The sequence below is a fragment of the Schistocerca gregaria genome, chromosome 5 (genome assembly GCF_023897955.1).
Source record: "Schistocerca gregaria isolate iqSchGreg1 chromosome 5, iqSchGreg1.2, whole genome shotgun sequence".
In the NCBI taxonomy this organism is placed as follows: Eukaryota; Metazoa; Arthropoda; class Insecta; order Orthoptera; family Acrididae; genus Schistocerca; species Schistocerca gregaria.
The window spans coordinates 174648602-174667190 of NC_064924.1; the positions used below are offsets into that span (position 1 = coordinate 174648602).

Genomic DNA, 18589 nt, shown 5'->3' on the forward strand with positions numbered 1-18589 from the left:
GTTCAGTGACAGATGCACCGAGAAGTGGTCGTCCTAGCGTTTTGTCCGAGGATAGACTACTCGATATCTCCGATAAAATGTCCGTGAGTCCGAACAAGTCAGCAAGAAAACTCGCCCAGGAAATGGAGGTTAGTGTCGGAACGGCCCACACAGCTGTAAGGAAAAAATTAGAACTTTTCCCATACAAAGTGACAGTCGTGCAAGAACTGAAAAATACTGATCATGGCAAGAGATGCATTACTGTCAATAGTTCAAAAATTTCGTTCAACAAAATGGAAGGGATATTCTTAATGAAACGTTTTTCCTGATGAGGCGTGATTTCATTTATCCGGGTACATGAACTCGCAAAATTGTCGTATGTGGAGTACTGAAAATCCATAGTGTATTCATGAGGAACCACTTCATTCTGTGAAAATAGGAGTTTGGATTGCAATTTCTAGACGTCGGATTGTGGATCCCATATTTTTCAACGAAACAATAAACGCACAACGATACTGCAGTGATGTTCTGTACCCATTCATCGGACAACTTGTGTTAGTTAAAATACTGGACGGTTATTTTCAACAAGATGGTGCAACGGCGCATACAGCTCGCGTTTCAATGTCACTGCTTGCTGATGTTTTTGGTGGTCGCATAATTTCACAGGTACTTTGGCCTCCACGATCGCCTGACCTAACACCACCTGACTTTTTCTTCTGGGGTGCAGCGAAAGCAACAGTCTATAACAACGGTCCAAAATCCATCGATGAATTAAGAACTGCAATATCCACTTTCACTGCTTCTGTTACAGAAGAAATGTTACAGCTTGTGTTTGGAAACATGATTAGACGATTTGAATAAAGTATTTAACAACAGGGTGGGGGGGGGGGCACTTTCAACATTTAATGTAAAAATTTGTAAGTAAAAATGAATATTCAATAAATTAATAACTTGTATTTCACTGAGTCTCATTTCGGTATATTCACAGCGGCATACGGCACGCGAGGCTAACAGTCATACGGCACTGCGGAGAGACGTTTTGAGCACCCCGTATCACGTGTCCTCTCAACTCGAAGTTTCATTTCGTTTCCCTCTACCCTTCTGTGTTCTTCGCAGGCAATGTATCAATGTATTATTGGTATGTTTCATGTTGTATTTTTCATGGGCATATTTGATACTTTTTGTATTATTCATTTATGCCGTTGGGCATTATTTGTGGATAATAAACTGTGGACATGATATAACAGGTGTGAAGAGATCTGCAAATTCAGAGTCAGCTAAAGTGCTGAGCAGTGCAAAAGAACGCGTGTCTTTCAAGCTATATGTATTTACGTAAGACACAAGAAAGACTAACGTAATATTCGATATTAAGAGGAAATTTGTAATCCAGTATTGCAGAAAGTTGGAGTTGTGCCGATTATAATGAGAGAGGCATAATAAGGGAAGAATGCCAAAGTTTATTTTTTGACGATGGTTAACAATGTGTTTTTTTCCTTCACCTTTTTGTTTCTGTTTTTGTTTTCCTTGTCAGTTGCTTGATCTCAAAGTAGCACATACACTTATTGCTTAAATGATTTTTTTTTCCATATATTACAATCTGTCCTCTTTGTTTTGATACAAGTAGAATTCTTTTCGTTGCCTGTGCTATATCTGCTTCTTATGTCCTATTTGCTTCGTCTGTCACGCATTATTTTGCTTCTAAAGTAGCAGAATTTCTTCAGTTTGTCTGACAACTTGGCCCTAATTTTAATGCTAACTTTGTCGCCAATCTGATTTTAGTTGTTCCTGAACACGTTATGTGTTTCTTTGAGTTACTCTCAATCTCTATACTGTATTCAGTAGGCTGTACATTCCATTCAACAAGTCGTGTAATTCTTCCTCACGTTCACATTGCCTTGTAATGATCGAGGTTTGTCGTTGACCTTTTTCCACTATGGATTTTAATCTCACTTCTGAAATGTTCTTTTATTTCTTCCGTTGGACCTTCAATGCACATCTTGAATAGCAGAGTAGAAATTTTGCGTCGGTGCCTTACGCTATTTTCAATCCTAGTACGTCTCTGTTGATCTTGCTTTCTTATTCCCCCTCTGGGTCCTTGTGCGATTTGTACATTACATATCTTCCATATATTGTATATATTGTTGAAAGCATTTTATAGGTCGACAGAGCATATGAAATTGCCTCTGGTGCCTTTACCGCATCAAAAGCCAAACTAATCGTCGTCTAACAAATCCTCAATTTTCTTTTCCATTCTTAAGTTTATTATTACTTTTGCCTGTAACTTGGATGCGTGAGTTTTTAAGTTTATTATACGACAATTCGCACTATTGTTATCTTCGGCATTGTGCTGATGACATTCTTCAGAAAGTCTGATGATATGCCCCGTCTCTGCACGTTAACTTTAATAATAGTTTTTGTTGCTACTTTCTCCAATGGTTTTAGAAATTCCACAGGAGTGTTATCTGCTCTCCCCTGTTTTGTTTGACTGCTAGTCGTCCAAAACTCTGTCAAACTCTGACTCTCTTCTTTGTTTTCCCGATCGAGACATTTTATATTTAATTTATTCGAAAGTAATTTTTTATGTATGCTGAATCTGTTCCTCCGATCGCAATTCCCTTTTCAATTTCTTCCGATTCCCGCAGTCATTCGCTTTAGCTTCTGTGTGCTTCCTATTGATCTACCTAACTGCTGTGGTTTCTCCTGGGCGGTTCATTTGTACTCAGCCGAACTATGTACTGTAGTATTTACTATCGTAGTATCTACAACCTAAAAGAACTTTAAAACATACATCTTTATTCCTCAATAGTTTAATATTCCACTTCGTGTGACAATGATTCTTTCTCATGGTGCTCTTAAACTTCGGCCTACGCTTTACCATTACTTAATTTCCACAGGAGTGTTATCTGCTCCCCCTGTTTTGTTTGACTGCTATATTTCTCGACTTTCGATAGGCGTTTGACTCAGTTCCGCACTGTCGCTTGCTGCAAAAAGTGCGCGCTTACGGTCTATCTGATGACATATGCGCCTGGATAGGAAGTTTTCTAACAGACAGAGAGCAGTATGGCGTCCTGAATGGAATTACTTCAACGGAACCAAGCGTTACTTCAGGTGTGCCCCAGGGCAACGTAATAGGTTCGCTGCTTTTTACTATTTACGAAACGATCTGGTCGATGGTATTGACAGCGGAATTAGACTATTTGCTCATGATGCTGTAGTCTACAGGAAAGTAGTATCACACGAAAGTTGTGAACAAACCAATGAGAATTTGCAGAAAATAAATGCGTGGTGTAATGACTGGCAGCTGCCTCTCAATATTAGTAAGTGTAACCTACTGCGTATAACAAGGCAAAAATCCCCATTAATGTACGAGTACAAAATAAATGCCCAGTGTTTAGAAGCGGTAACATCCGTCAAGTACCTGGGTGTGACTATTCGAAATGATCTCAAATGGAATGATCAGATTACACAAGTAACGTGCAAGGCGAACTCTAGCTTGCGGTTTATTGGTAGAATCCTGAAGCGATGTAGCCCTTCAACAAAGGAAATTGCTTACAATACTTTAGTTCGTCCAGTCTTAAGAGTGTTGTTCGTCTGTATGAGACCCTTAAGAGTTAGGTCTGATTCAGAGATCGAAAAGGTCCAAAGAAGAGCGGCAAGATTCATGACTGGTACATTTACCCATCGCGAGAGCGTTACATATCTCATAGAAAGTTTGAAGTGTGACACACCTGCAGAGAGACGACGCGCTAAACGGAAGGGGCTGCTCACTAAATTCCGAAATCCGATCTTTGCCGTGGATGTAGAGCATAGATTATTACCACCAACTTTCAAAACGCGTAATGATCACCATTCAAAGATAAGGGAAATTAGAGGTCGTACTGAGGCATTCAGACAACCGTTTTTCCCTCGCGCGATCCGCTAGTGGAACGGGGGGAGGGGATTGGACATAGGCGTGAATTGTGCCCTTCGACACACACCGCTTTGTGTGGCTAGCGGAGTATATATGTAGATGGAGATGTAGATTTCATGTGATCTGTCTGTTCTTAGGTGCGACTAGATAGATGTGATGGAGAAAGACTGATGAGGAAGACAGTGCTGTCCCACTGTTTATTACTTAGAAGGCTGACGTGCGAAGTTGTTAAAATACTCTGGGCAAATAAAAAAAATGGAACAGTAAGAATCTCCTTTTATAGTCCACATGATTCTCTTCCCTGTAAAGGAATACACCCTGGGCATAGTACACTTCAAATCTCCTCGAAACACACCGAAGTCCATTACAAGAACATACATCGCTTAGCCAGACTGTACACGGCCTTCGTCAAGAATATGCATGATAAAGTTTATATTTAGTTAATTCTATGGCCTTACAAGTAATCGTGGCGCATCGAGCTTCCTTGAGTACTGTAACCAGGCTGTTCACGATTTGTATCCGTTATTTCCGTTTAATTCTTTTTTCGACATGTCAGTTATAATAATCCTTCTTATGCTTTGGGTCATTGTTTGCGGTCTCTGAACAATAGCTCTTGACATGTCGATCTAGATTTAGAAATGCTATTTAACAGTCTTCTAAATGGCTACGTTTAATTATGAGACGGTATCCCAAACAGTGCACAACAGTAGTTGCCTTTAGAGTGTGATCTTTTTGCACCAAATTCCGGTCATATCTGAATTCGACGTTCCACCTTGCGAGTATCTTACGAGATACTACAACCTACCAATAAGTGTATATCATCTCATTGATTGTCTCCGGTTTTGTTCAGCCTTCTTAACACAGGAACATAATGACCTCCCTGATTTCGTTACCACATTTAAATTCATCTTATCGACTGCATCAAAGGTTGAGTCATGAAGTGTCACCGTATTATTCATCAGTTTGCTACAATAACTGGTAATTGAATCGAAATCACTATTGAACAACTTGCGTATTTTTTTTTACGGCTAATGGCCATTTAAATGTTTTTAGTTTTAAAGAAAACTGTTGCCGAGTTAGAAATAGACACTCAATGAACTGCAATGAGTTTCGGGGAAGCAATTCTGACTGATTTTCTTTTTTCTTATTATTATTATTTATGGATGTATAGTGTATAACAAATTGTATGAAGCATCTGAATACTTCCTATACATAATATATTTTTTTGTCATGCTCGTTACTTTATTTTCTCTTTACTTCAATGTTTGATTCTCTGATTCTCTTTCATTATGTCTTGACTGCTTCTCGCTCTTACTTTTCCAAGGTTATATTTTATAAATACGTGACTCACAAAATTCCTTTGTTATTAATAATCTTAACTCTAGTTGGGACCTAGCCTCTTAAGTTTATATTATTAGCGAAATAAACTAACCAGACGACGATAATGAGAATACTAGAATAAACAGGATATCGAAACAGTTGAATTCCATTGCTAGGACCGGAGATAGTTCAGACGGAAGAAACAAAAGAAGAGTAAAATTTGACGTTTCGTCGACGACGAGATCATTAGAAACGGAGCTCCGGCCCGGTTAGAGTGGGGGCAGGGAAGGCATTTTGGCAGTGTCCCTTTTGAATGGACCCTCCTGGAATTTGCACTGGTCGGTTAAGGCAGGCAGCTAGAAATTTAAGCCAAGCTGGTCGGACGGTGTTTTGAACCTCGTTCCTCCCGAATGCGAGGCCAGTATGCTAACCACTGCACCACTTACTACGTACTAATTAATGAAGTCCATCAGAGCAGCTTTTACACTCCTGGAAATTGAAATAAGAACACCGTGAATTCATTGTCCCAGGAAGGGGAAACTTTATTGACACATTCCTGGGGTCCGATACATCACATGATCACACTGACAGAACCACAGGCACATAGACGCAGGCAACAGAGCTTGCACAATGTCGGCACTAGTACAGTGTATATCCACATTTCGCAGCAATGCAGGCTGCTATTCTCCCATGGAGACGATCGTAAAGATGCTGGATGTAGTCCTGCGCAACGGCTTGCCATGCCATTTCCACCTGGCGCCTCAGTTGGACCAGCGTTCGTGCTGGACGTGCAGACCGCGTGAGACGACGCTTCATCCAGTCCCAAACATGCTCAATGGGGGACAGATCCGGAGATCTTGCTGGCCAGGGTAGTTGACTTACACCTTCTAGAGCACGTTGGGTGGCACGGGATACATGCGGACGTGCATTGTCCTGTTGAACAGCAAGTTCCCTTGCCGGTCTAGGAATGGTAGAACGATGGGTTCGATGACGGTTTGGATGTACCGTGCATTATTCAGTGTCTCCTCGACGATCACCAGCGGTGTACGGCCAGTGTAGGAGATCGCTCCCCACACCATGATGCCGGGTGTTGGCCCTGTGTGCCTTGGTCGTATGCAGTCCTGATTGTGGCGCTCACCTGCACGGCGTCAAACACGCATACGACCATCATTGGCACCAAGGCAAAAGCGACTCTCATCGCTGAAGACGACACGTCTCCATTCGTCCCTCCATTCACGCCTGTCGCGACACCACTGGAGGCGGGCAGCACGATGTTGGGGCGTGAGCGGAAGACGGCCTAACGGTGTGCGGGACCGTAGCCCAGCTTCATGGAGACGGTTGCGAATGATCCTCGCCGATACCCCAAGAGCAACAGTGTCCCTAATTTGCTGGGAAGTGGCGGTGCGGTCCCCTACGGCACTGCGTAGGATCCTACGGTCTTGGCGTGCATCCGTGCGTCGCTGCGGTCCGGTCCCAGGTTGACGCGCACGTGCACCTTCCGCCGACCACTGGCGACAACATCGATGTACTGTGGAGACCTCACGCCCCACGTGTTGAGCAATTCGGCGGTACGTCCACCCGGCCTCCCGCATGCCCACTATACGCCCTCGCTCAAAGTCCGTCAACTGCACATACGGTTCACGTCCACGCTGTCGCGGCATGCTACCAGTGTTAAAGACTGCGATGGAGCTCCGTATGCCACAGCAAACTGGCTGACACTGACGGCGGCGGTGCACAAACGCTGCGCAGCTAGCGCCATTCGACGGCCAACACCGCGGTTCCTGGTGTGTCCGCTGTGCCGTGCGTGTGATCATTGCTTGTACAGCCCTCTCGCAGTGTCCGGAGCAAGTATGGTGGGTCTGACACACCGGTGTCAATGTGTTCTTTTTTCCATTTCCAGGAGTGTATGTTCGTGTAATATCGTCACTACAACCGCGTAAAATACACTAGGTCAAGAGTTATTCACCGGAGATATATCGATTTTTGTTGACGATTAAGCAGTAATTGACGCACCCAACAACGTTTCCTAAGTATTTGTAAAAAAGTTTGCCCATAGATATTCGTAACACGAGGTTCTGTTCCGAGGACTTACCTTCGTCTTGTCTGCATCACCCACGGTAATTTTACCACTGAGGGGAAGCTCCTGTAACAAAACGAAACAAATTAACTGGTGTTGTATGACGTATGAAATTACAGAGATATACAGGATTTATCACGACTAATAGCAAAAACTAACACAAATGAAAATGTATAGTACGGGGGTGAGTCAATTGAAAACTTTAAATATTTTTTTAAATATTATTTATTGTGCAGAAGTGGTGCAAAGCTGTATCACTTTTCAACATAATCTCCCCCACGCTCAATGCAAGTCCTCTAGCGCTTCCAAAGTGCATAAATTCCTTTAGGAAAATATTCTTTTGGTAGTCCGCGCAACCACCCATGCACCGCGTGGCATACCTCTTCATCAGAACGGAACTTCTTTCTTCCCATTGCGTCTTTGAGTGGTCCAAACATATGGAAATCACTTGGGGCAAGGTCTGGTGAGTATGGTGGATGAGAAAGACACTCAATTGCATGTCTGTGATTGTTGCAACTGTTGTACGAGCAGTGTGGGACCTTGCATTGTCATGCTGCAAAAAGGACACCTGCTGACAGCAATCCACGTCTCTTTGATTTGATTGCAGGCCGCAGATGATTTTTAGGAGATCTGTGTATGATGCACTGGTGACAGTGGTATCTCTAGGCATGTAAGGCTCCAAAATGACGCCTTTTTCGTCCCTGATGATGGTTCTGTTCGAAACTTCTTTGGATTTGGTGATGAGGAATGGCGCCATTCCTTGCTCGGTCTCTTCGTTTCTGGTTAGTGGAAGTGAACCCAGGTTTCGTCCCCAGTAACGATTCTTGAAAGGAAGCCATCACGTTCTCGTTCAAAGCGCCGAAGTTCTTCACAAGCATCAACACATCGTCTCCCATTTCAGGAGTCGGCTGCCGTGGCACCCATCTTGCAGACACTTTGTGAAACAGGAGCACATCATGCACTATGTGGTGTGCTGACCCATGACTAATCTGTAAACATGCTGCTATGTCATTCAGTGTCATTGGGCGGTTTTCCTTCACTATGGCTTCAACTGCTGCACTGTTCTATGGTCACAACTCGTTGTGCCTGACCTGGAGGAGGAGCGTCTTCCACTGAAGTCACACCATTTGCGAAATTCCTACTCCATTCGTAGAATTGCTGCTGTGACAAACAAGCATCACCGTACTGAACCTTCATTCGTCGATGAATTTTAATAGGTTTCACGCTTTCAATATGCAAAAAGCGAATAACAGACCACTACGCAAAAACCGAATAACAGAATGATGTTCTTCCCTGGTGCATGTCGCAAGTGGGGCGGCCATCTTTTTACTGACACTGCGACTATATGTGTGCATCTGCACTATGCTGCCACCTACAGGCCATTCTGCACGTTGTTTGTAGCACGCTTGCCAACTTACAAGATAACGGTGTGAAATTTCGATTTGTTATTACAAATTTAAGTTTCTCATTTGACTCACCCTCGTAATAGAAGGAAGCATATTCCACTACACATGGATCCGCAAATTAGCCGATTGTGAGTTGATTTCCAATGTGTGCTTACGAACCGCCGCGGACTTCAGTATGAAATTGTGTAATGGCTAGGTCAAAAGTATTTGAAATGTGTGCGCGTGTGCGATTTCCTGAGGGACCAAACTGCTGAGGTCATCGGTCCCTGGACGCACTACTGAAACTAATTTAATTTGTTTGACTTATGCTAAGAACAACAAACACTCCCATGCCTGAGGGAGACTCGAACCTTCGGCGGGAGGGCCATTTGATATGTCTTGGTTAGATTAATTGTAGCTGGAATGTGAATTTTTCGATTCTGTACCTATCTGTCCTAGTTCAAATTTCAGCTGGCTGAAGTCAGAGCCGAATGTAGCCCTGAAAAGATGCTAACGGAAAACGAGTACAGTGTTATAATAACGTTGACGGGTGAGTGTTTCGTGTTCATGCCTCCCCACGCTATAACACCTGGGCCAGCAAAACGATCATATTCGAGAACGCTGGACATTCCCCCGTATAGCGACAGATGGGAGCGCGAGCGCACACATAAGGCGGCCGCTTGTTTGAAGCGGGAAATCCTGGTTCGTGGGCCGGTCTGCCGGTTTGGCACAAATTTTCATGTGTCACTGATAAATTCTAGAGTTGATGTCTAATTGTATTAGACAGTTGCAAAAACATCGTTCCTGTTTCATTGGCTGTAGATCGTCAGCAGCGTCTGCATCTTGAAACATGGTTGCATGTCTGAAGGACATTGCATGTGGTACTATATAGGCATTCTAAAAATGCAGACATAGCAAAAATTGTGCTGAACAGTAGTTGATATGCCCGGTTACTTACGCACGTTACGTTTGTAAGTAGGCTGTTTAGGTTTTCTTATTGGTAACGCCACATAGCGCTCTGTATGAAAAATCACTGGCTGTGCTGTGCGCAGTCAGTGGCTGGTTTGCATTGTTGTCTGCCATTGTAGTGTCGGGCAGCGGCAGCTGGATGCTAACAGCGCGTAGCGTTGCGCAGTTGGAGGTGAGCCGCCAGCAGTGGTGGACGTGGGGAGAGAGATGGCGGAGTTTTGAAATTTGTAAGAATTGGTGTCATGATATATATATATATATTATGACTATTAACGTAAATACATTGTTTGTTCTCTATCAAAATCTTTCATTTGCTAACTGTGCCTATCAGTAGTTAGTGACTTCTGTAGTTTGAATCTTTTAGTTAGCTGGCAGTAGTGGCGCTTGCTGTATTGCAGTAATTCGAGTAACGAAGATTTTTGTGAGGTAAGTGATTTGTGAAACATATAGGTTAATGTTAGTCAGGGCCATTCTCTTGTAGGGATTATTGAAAGTCAGATTGCGTTGCGCTAAAAACTATTGTGTGTCAGTTTAAGCACAGTCTTGTATAAATTTTTCTAAGGGGACGTTTCACGTTATAGTTACACTGATGATCGCCGGAGGGGGTGGGCCAGTGATTCTAGACGCTACAGTCTGAAACCGCGCGACCGTTACGGTCGCAGGTTCGAATCCTGCCTCGGGCGTGGTTGTGTGTGATGTCCTTGGGTTAGTTAGGTTTAAGTAGTTCTAAGTTCTAGGGGACTGATGACCTCAGAAGTTAAGTCCCATAGTGCCCAGAGCCATTTGAACCAACACTGATGGTTCAGAACGTTATGGCCACCGACCTATTACCGATATAAACGCGTCCAGGTGATAGCAGCGTCACTAGGAAAGGAGTGACTGCTCGGTGCATGTAGTATCAAATGGTTCAAATGGCTCTGAGCACTATGGGACTTAACATCTATTGTCATCAATCCCCTAGAACTTAGAACTACTTAAACCTAACTAACCTAAGGACATCACACAACACCCAGCCATCACGAGGCGGAGTAAATCCCTGATCCCGCCGGGAATCGAACCCGGGAAACCGGGCGTGGGAAGCGAAAACGCTACCGCACGACCACGAGATGCGGGCATGTAGTATCAGTGATCGTGCTGTCCGTGGGTAGAATGGGGAAGGCGCGCGATCTGTCTGAGTTTGACTGAATGAGATTGTGTTGGACCGAAGCCTCAACACGAGGATATCGGAAAATGCACGACTTGTCGGGTGTTCGAAGAGTGCTGTGGTGACTGTCTTCAACACGTGGCCAAAACAGGTGAAACCACGTCCAGGAGTCTTGGTATTGGGTGGCCACCCCTCATTACAGTTGCCTGACGTCGTAGGCCTGGCAGATTGGTAAAACAGGACAGAAGACGGCGAACTGTGGCAGAACTAACATCAGACATGAATACTGGACAGAGTACCAGTGTGATGCAGCGTGCATGCGTGCATGTGCCAATGTGATCACGACAGCATTGACGACTACGACGGAAATGGGCACGTGACCATCGCCACTGGACGTTGGCACAGTGGCAAAGCGTTGCATAGTCTGATGAATCTCTATACTTTCTTCATCATGCCGATGGGAGGGAGCGAGTCCGTCGTCTGTCAGGGGAGCACATCCTTGACACTTGTACGGCGGGACGGAGATAAGCTGGCGGCGGCTCCATTATGGTCTGGGGAACCTTCGCTTGGGCGTCCATGTGTCCAGTGGAGGTTCTGCAAGCCACTGTGACGGCCAAGGAATATCGCATACTGATTGCGGACCACGTACATCGCTTTTTGACGATCATTTTTCAACAAGATAAAGCGTCATGTCGGAGCCCAGGAGTGTGATGGAGTCGTTCGAGGAATACAGTGACGAGTTCCCGCTGATGTACTGGCGCCTCAACTCGCCAGATCTGAACCCGATCGAACACATCATGGATGTGATTGTACATGGTGTCAGAGCTCATCGCCCCACTCCCCGGCATTTACGGGAATTAGGTGACTTGTGTGTGCAGATGTGGTGCCAACTCGCTCCAGCGACATACGAAGGCTTCATTGCTCCGATGCCACGATGCGTCGCCGCCGCTACACGCCCCGAAGGTGAACATACCGGCTGTTAGGCAGGTGGTTATACACTCCTGGAAATGGAAAAAAGAACACATTGACACCGGTGTGTCAGACCCACCATACTTGCTCCGGACACCGCGAGAGGGCTGTACAAGCAATGATCACACGCACGGCACAGCGGACACACCAGGAACCGTGGTGTTGGCCGTCGAATGGCGCTAGCTGCGCAGCATTTGTGCACCGCCGCCGTCAGTGTCAGCCAGTTTTCCGTGGCATACGGAGCTCCATCGCAGTCTTTAACACTGGTAGCATGCCGCGACAGCGTGGACGTGAACCGTATGTGCAGTTGACGGACTTTGAGCGAGGGCGTATAGTGGGCATGCGGGAGGCCGGGTGGACGTACCGCCGAATTGCTCAACACATGGGGCTTGAGGTCTCCACAGTACATCGATGTTGTCGCCAGTGGTCGGCGGAAGGTGCACGTGCCCGTCGACCTGGGACCGGACCGCAGCCGCGCACGGATGCACGCCAAGACCGTAGGATCCTACGCAGTGCCGTAGGGGACCGCACCGCCACTTCCCAGCAAATTAGGGACACTGTTTCTCCTGGGGAATCGGCGAGGACCATTCGCAACCGTCTCCATGAAGCTGGGCTACGGTCCCGCACACCGTTAGGCCGTCTTCCGCTCACGCCCCAACATCGTGCAGCCCGCCTCCAGTGGTGTCGCGACAGGCGTGAATGGAGGGACGAATGGAGACGTGTCGTCTTCAGCGATGAGAGTCGCTTCTGCCTTGGTGCCAATGATGGTCGTATGCGTGTTTGGCGCCGTGCAGGTGAGCGCCACAATCAGGACTGCATACGACCGAGGCACACAGGGCCAACACCCGGCATCATGGTGTGGGGAGCGATCTCCTACACTGGCCGTACACCTCTGATGATCGTCGAGGGGACACTGAATAGTGCACGGTACATCCAAACCGTCATCGAACCCATCGTTCTACCATTCCTAGACCGGCAAGGGAACTTGCTGTTCCAACAGGACAATGCTCGTCCGCATGTATCCCGTGCCACCCAACGTGCTCTAGAAGGTGTAAGTCAACTACCCTGGTCAGCAAGATCTCCGGATCTGTCCCCCATTGAGCATGTTTGGGACTGGATGAAGCGTCGTCTCACGCGGTCTGCACGTCCAGCACGAACGCTGGTCCAACTGAGGCGCCAGGTGGAAATGGCATGGCAAGCCGTTCCACAGGACTACATCCAGCATCTCTACGATCGTCTCCATGGGAGAATAGCAGCCTGCATTGCTGCGAAAGGTGGATATACACTGTACTAGTGCCGACATTGTGCATGCTCTGTTGCCTGTGTCTATGTGCCTGTGGTTCTGTCAGTGTGATCATGTGATGTATCTGACCCCAGAAATGTGTCAATAAAGTTTCCCCTTCCTGGGACAATGAATTCACGGTGTTCTTATTTCAATTTCCAGGAGTGTATAATCTGGCTAACCAGTGAACATGGGTTCAGGATCAGCTGCAGTTCCTGTAACAGTCACCGACCGTACGCAGGTCTTCCTGCTCTTTTCTGCAGTCTTCAGGCGTTGAAATGGTCGTATAAACAAAGGCATCGTGTGTAAAAAGCCTCACGGAGATTCTGATATTATCCACTATATCATTTACACACATTGTAAACGGAAGAGGCCCTAAATACTCCTTTGTGGCACTCCAGATATTACCTTTACATCTGTAGATTTCGTCAGGTTAAGAATAGCATATTGTGTTCATTGGCATCCTCAAAAGGGAAGAAGGGGCAGGGGCAAGAGGTACCCTTGCGCCCTCCTGGAATCTGTGCTAGGTTCAAAATTCTCTAGAAATGATACTGTCTAATTCTATACAGGCAAGGGGCAATGCAGTGGTTTTAATAATTACTATGTTGTTTGGTTGTCAGATTGTTCACTGGAAATTTTACCGTTTTCTTATCATGGTGGGAGCTTCCGCGTTATTTTGCAAACTTGAATTTGTCCAGTCCTTAATGAACTCTGAGCGGTACAGTTCAGACACCTAGCACAGCTTAAACTTGGCTGGATTATGCCTGGCGGATACAGTCTCCAATTTCCACGGGAAGAGCCCCTTCAGTTGCGCACAGCTTAATCTCAACAGAGTATATATATCACCAGTCAACGCTTACTGAGACTTCATTTAGCTTTACACGGTAGAGTATGAAGAACACGGTCGTGGTATATTTCATTTGCGGACCCAAATACAGAAAAAATAAAAAATTCCTGCTATCAATGAAAGGAAAAATTCAGTGAAATATGGACGTCCAAAAGATGTTTGGACCTTTTTAAACTATACGGTTTTATTTATGTCATTTTTAAACCCAATCTGACTTGGATCATCAGGCCCTCTTTTACATCAGACCAGTATTTCACAAATACAGGGCCTTTTTTACATCTCATAATTACCTAAAAAATAACAATTTTAATATGACAGATAGTATTAAAATGATTGACTGATATGCCAGTGTGAGTAAATTATATTAACAATGAACTAATAAAGTTAGTACTGGCGGTACTTTTACTGTTGCAGTTGCTGCCACTAGTAATAATGGTAATAAAAATAATAATAATAATAGGTAATGTTGATGATGGTAATAACAATAATGTTAGTGGCAGGTGTAAGCATAATTTGTAGACATAGAAAGTAGATGTTTTCAAATACAGCGAGTTCAGGGGAAAGGAAATTCAATGAGGCTGCATCGGCTACGAATACTGGGAAATGAGGAAGAGTAGGTTGGAAAGAGGGATATACAGGGTAACGAGTGCATACAGGCACAATAGTAATCGTTGTCGTTGCTTTAATAGATATGTCATTAAGAGCATTCTGAAGCTGGAGATGTAATTCTGTCCTCTAATATGACGCGAGAGGTTATTCCAGAGTCGGATTGTTACTAATGAGAACTTCGAGAAAGCGGCTTAACGATGGAGTGAGACACACAGGATTTTGCTCTAATGGGGATGGGTGTTTTTGCCATGTTGTTCAAACTAGAACTTTAAAGTCGAGGAGAGATATGAGTGGCAGTATTCGTTAATAAGATAGTATAGAAGGCAGAGGGCATGGAAGTCTCTGCACTTGTCTGCACGCAGCCAGGGTAGCAGTGCATATGATGGTGAAATATTATCAGAGAGGCGAACATCACAGGTACAACGAACACAGGCATTTATAACCAGTTCCAGGTGCCGTCTGCTTTCATGAGAAAGGCCGTGCAATATTACATCGCTATAATCAATAATTGGGAGTGAAAGTGTTTGTATATGTTTCTTTTTCAAAGCAAGAGGGAAGAGGTTTTTATATTTTTGCAGGGGATGGAGAGACGCTAATGACTTCTTGCACATTGGAGTTATCTGATCAGTCCAATTCAGATTTTCATCCTACTCCTATACTCTTTGCTGAAGGAGAGAAGTTGATATTAGTTCCATTTAGGGTTGAAGATGGTAGGGATTCTCAATATTTCGGGCCAATGTGCCTAGAATGACCAATCAGCATCGCTTGGGTTTTGGATGGGTTGACCTTTATCCGTATATCCTGCTCCCATTTTGATAGTGCACACAGGTGGGTATCAAGATTCTCGATAGCTGTCTTCAGGTTTATTGGCTTTGCACTTAGATACAACTAGAGATCATCAGCGCACATGCAATGATTATAATGATGAGTAACAACAGTAATATCATAAAATATGTATAAAAAGGGAAGTAAGACGGTAAATTAATTCTTTGAATCAGAGCCCTGTGAGACTAGAAATAATAGTGAAATAGCGCACCGTATTGGTATTGGAAGTACGAGAACTGAACAGAAAAGTTTTAGTTAGTACTAAAAGTAAACATAAACAAACAAATAACAATTTAAGGAAAGTATTATAAAAATTAATTGTTTATTTGTTGCACAATGAAGCATTAAAGGAATACGGACAGGTCCTCTTTCTGCACAGGGTCTGAAATACATGTTTCAGAAGTTCGAATTAACTGGCTATTTGCGAAATACTTCTGGGAGAGGCTGACAGCCAATTCCACCATAAATTGTAGAAGTAGTTACTGTTGCCATGGCTGAGACTGCTGTACGCAATGTGCGACCTCCAAGCAGAGCACGAGCTGTGTCACGACAGCTGAACATTACGTGGTCCACCGCTCGAAAACAACTGCGAACAAATCGTGAAATGGTATATCTGGTGCAGTTCCAGGCTGTCGTGAATGCAGATGGTCGTCACATTGAGCAACGTTTGTAATCTGGAAAGTAAACATAGCGCGCGGTTAACAAATGTTACCCTCTCATATGGAAATTAAAATGTTTCTTTCAATGGTTTACTTGTTATTTCTCTTCTGAATGTCCTTACAAATGTTTCCACAAAGTTTCGTTGTCCCACGAGCACTCGATTTTCATGGTGGCCCTCTCAACTTTTTTTTTTTTTTTTTTTTTTTTTTTGGTCATCAGTCTACTGACTGGTTTGATGCGGCGCGCCACGAATTCCTTTCCTGTGCTAACCTCTTCATCTCAGAGTAGCACTTGCAACCTACGTCCTCAATTATTTGCTTGACGTATTCCAATCTCTGTCTTCCTCTACAGTTTTTGCCCTCTCCAGCTCCCTCTAGTACCATGGAAGTCATTCCCTCATGTCTTAGCAGATGTCCCATCATCCTGTCCCTTCTCCTTATCAGTATTTTCCACATATTCCTTTCCTCTCCGATTCTGCGTAGAACCTCCTCATTCCTTACCTTATCAGTCCACCTAATTTTCACCATTCGTCTATAGCACCACATCTCAAATGCTTCGATACTTTTCTGCTCCGGTTTTCCCACAGTCCATGTTTCACTACTGTACTCCAGACGTACATTCTCAGAAATGTCTTCCTCAAATTAAGGCCGGTATTTGATATTAGTAGACTTCTCTTGGCCAGAAATGCCTTTTTTGCCATAGCGAGTCTGCTTTTGATGTTCTCCTTGCTCCGTCCGTCATTGGTTATTTTACTGCCTAGGTAGAAGAATTCCTTAACTTCATTGACTTCATGACCATCAATCCTGATGTTAAGTTTCTCGCTGTTCTCATTTCTACTACTTGTCATTACCTTCGTCTTTCTCCGATTTACTCTCAAACCATACTGTGTACTCATTAGACTGTTCATTCCGTTCAGCAGATCATTTAATTCTTCTTCACTTTCACTCAGGATAGAAATGTCATCAGCGAATCGTATCATTGATATCCTTTCACCTTGTATTTTAATTCCACTCCTGAACCTTTCTTTTATTTCCATCATTACTTCCTCGATGTACAGATTGAAGAGTAGTGGCGAAAGGCTACAGCCTTGTCCTACACCCTTCTTAATACGAGCACTTCGTTCTTGGTCGTCTACTCTTATTATTCCCTCTTGGTTGTTGTACATATTGTATATGACCCGTCTCTCCCTATACCTTACCCCTACTTTTTTCAGAATCTCGAACAGCTTGAACCATTTTATATTGTCGAACGCTTTTTCCAGGTCGACAAATCCTATGAACGTGTCTTGATTTTTCTTTAGCCTTGCTTTCATTATTAGCCGTCATTTCAGAATTGCCTCTCTCGTGCCTTTACTTTTCCTAAAGCCAAACTGATCGTCACCTAGCGCATTCTCAATTTTCTTTTCCATTCTTCTGTATATTAATCTTGTAAGCAGCTTCGATGCATGAACTGTTAAGCTGATTGTGCGATAATTCTCGTACTTGTCAGCTCTTGCGTCTTCGGAATTGTGTGGATGATGCTTTTCCGAAAGTCAGATGATATGTCGCCAGACTCATATATTCTACACACCAACGTGAATAGTCGTTTTGTTGCCTCTTCCCCTAATGATTTTAGAAATTCTGGTGGAATGTTATATATCCCTTCTGCCTTATTTGACCGTAAGTCCTCCAAAGCTCTTTTAAATTCCGATTCTAATACTGGATCCCCTATCTCTTCTAAATCGACTCCTGTTTCTTTTTCTATCATATCAGACAAATCTTCACCCTCATAGAGGCTTTCAATGTATTCTTTCCACCTATCTGCTCTCTCCTCTGCATTTAACAGTGGAATTCCCGTTGCACTCTTAATGTTACCACCGTTGCTTTTAATGTCACCAAAGGTTGTTTTGACTTTCCTGTATGCTGAGTCTGTCCTTCCGGCAATCATATCTTTTTCGATGTCTTCACATTTTTTCCTGCAGCCATTTCGTCTAAGCTTCCCTGCACTTCCTATTTATTTCATTCCTCAGCGACTTGTATTTCTGTATTCCTGATTTTCCTGGAACATGTTTGTACTTCCTCCTTTCATCAATCAACTGAAGTATTTCTTCTGTTACTCATGGTTTCTTCGCAGCTACCTTCTTTGTACCTATGTTTTCCTTCCCAACTTCAGTGATGGTCCTTTTTAGAGATGTCAATTCCTCTTCAACTGTGCTGCCTACTGCGCTATTCCTTATTGCTGTATCTATAGCGTTAGAGAACTTCAAACGTATCTCGTCATTCCTTCTCAACTAGCGATATTTAAATCACAATGACCCTGTATATCGACCTTAGAGAAGTACTTTACAACTTGACAATGACTAGACTAGTTCGTTCAAACCACACACAGGCTGTCCACAGAATTTTACAACAGTAGAATTTGAGTAGATGATGTTGAATCATGCCGGAAAAGAGACATCAATTAGCAGTTCAGTGTAAGAGGAGAAGTTGCAGCCCTTCCTTAAAAGATGTATAGAAGCAATGGGGTTAAATGTTTTTGACGCCAGAGTTCAGTACTGTCAATGGATCGTGTAGTAAAGCAAACACGGCGATGGTCCTCATTTGCTTGAACTGTTGACATGAATTTAAGTTATTC

General features: G+C 44.0%; 1 protein-coding gene across 1 annotated transcript in view; it reads right to left on the reverse strand.

Annotated features, from left to right (window-relative positions):
• Positions 1-18589, reverse strand: part of LOC126272934 (sodium- and chloride-dependent glycine transporter 1-like) — a 138331-nt gene that overhangs the window by 111851 nt on the left and 7891 nt on the right. The window contains exon 2 of the mRNA XM_049976232.1: positions 7302-7352. Within this exon, the coding sequence (XP_049832189.1) occupies positions 7302-7352 (51 nt within the window). The remainder of the gene's footprint in view (positions 1-7301; positions 7353-18589) is intronic.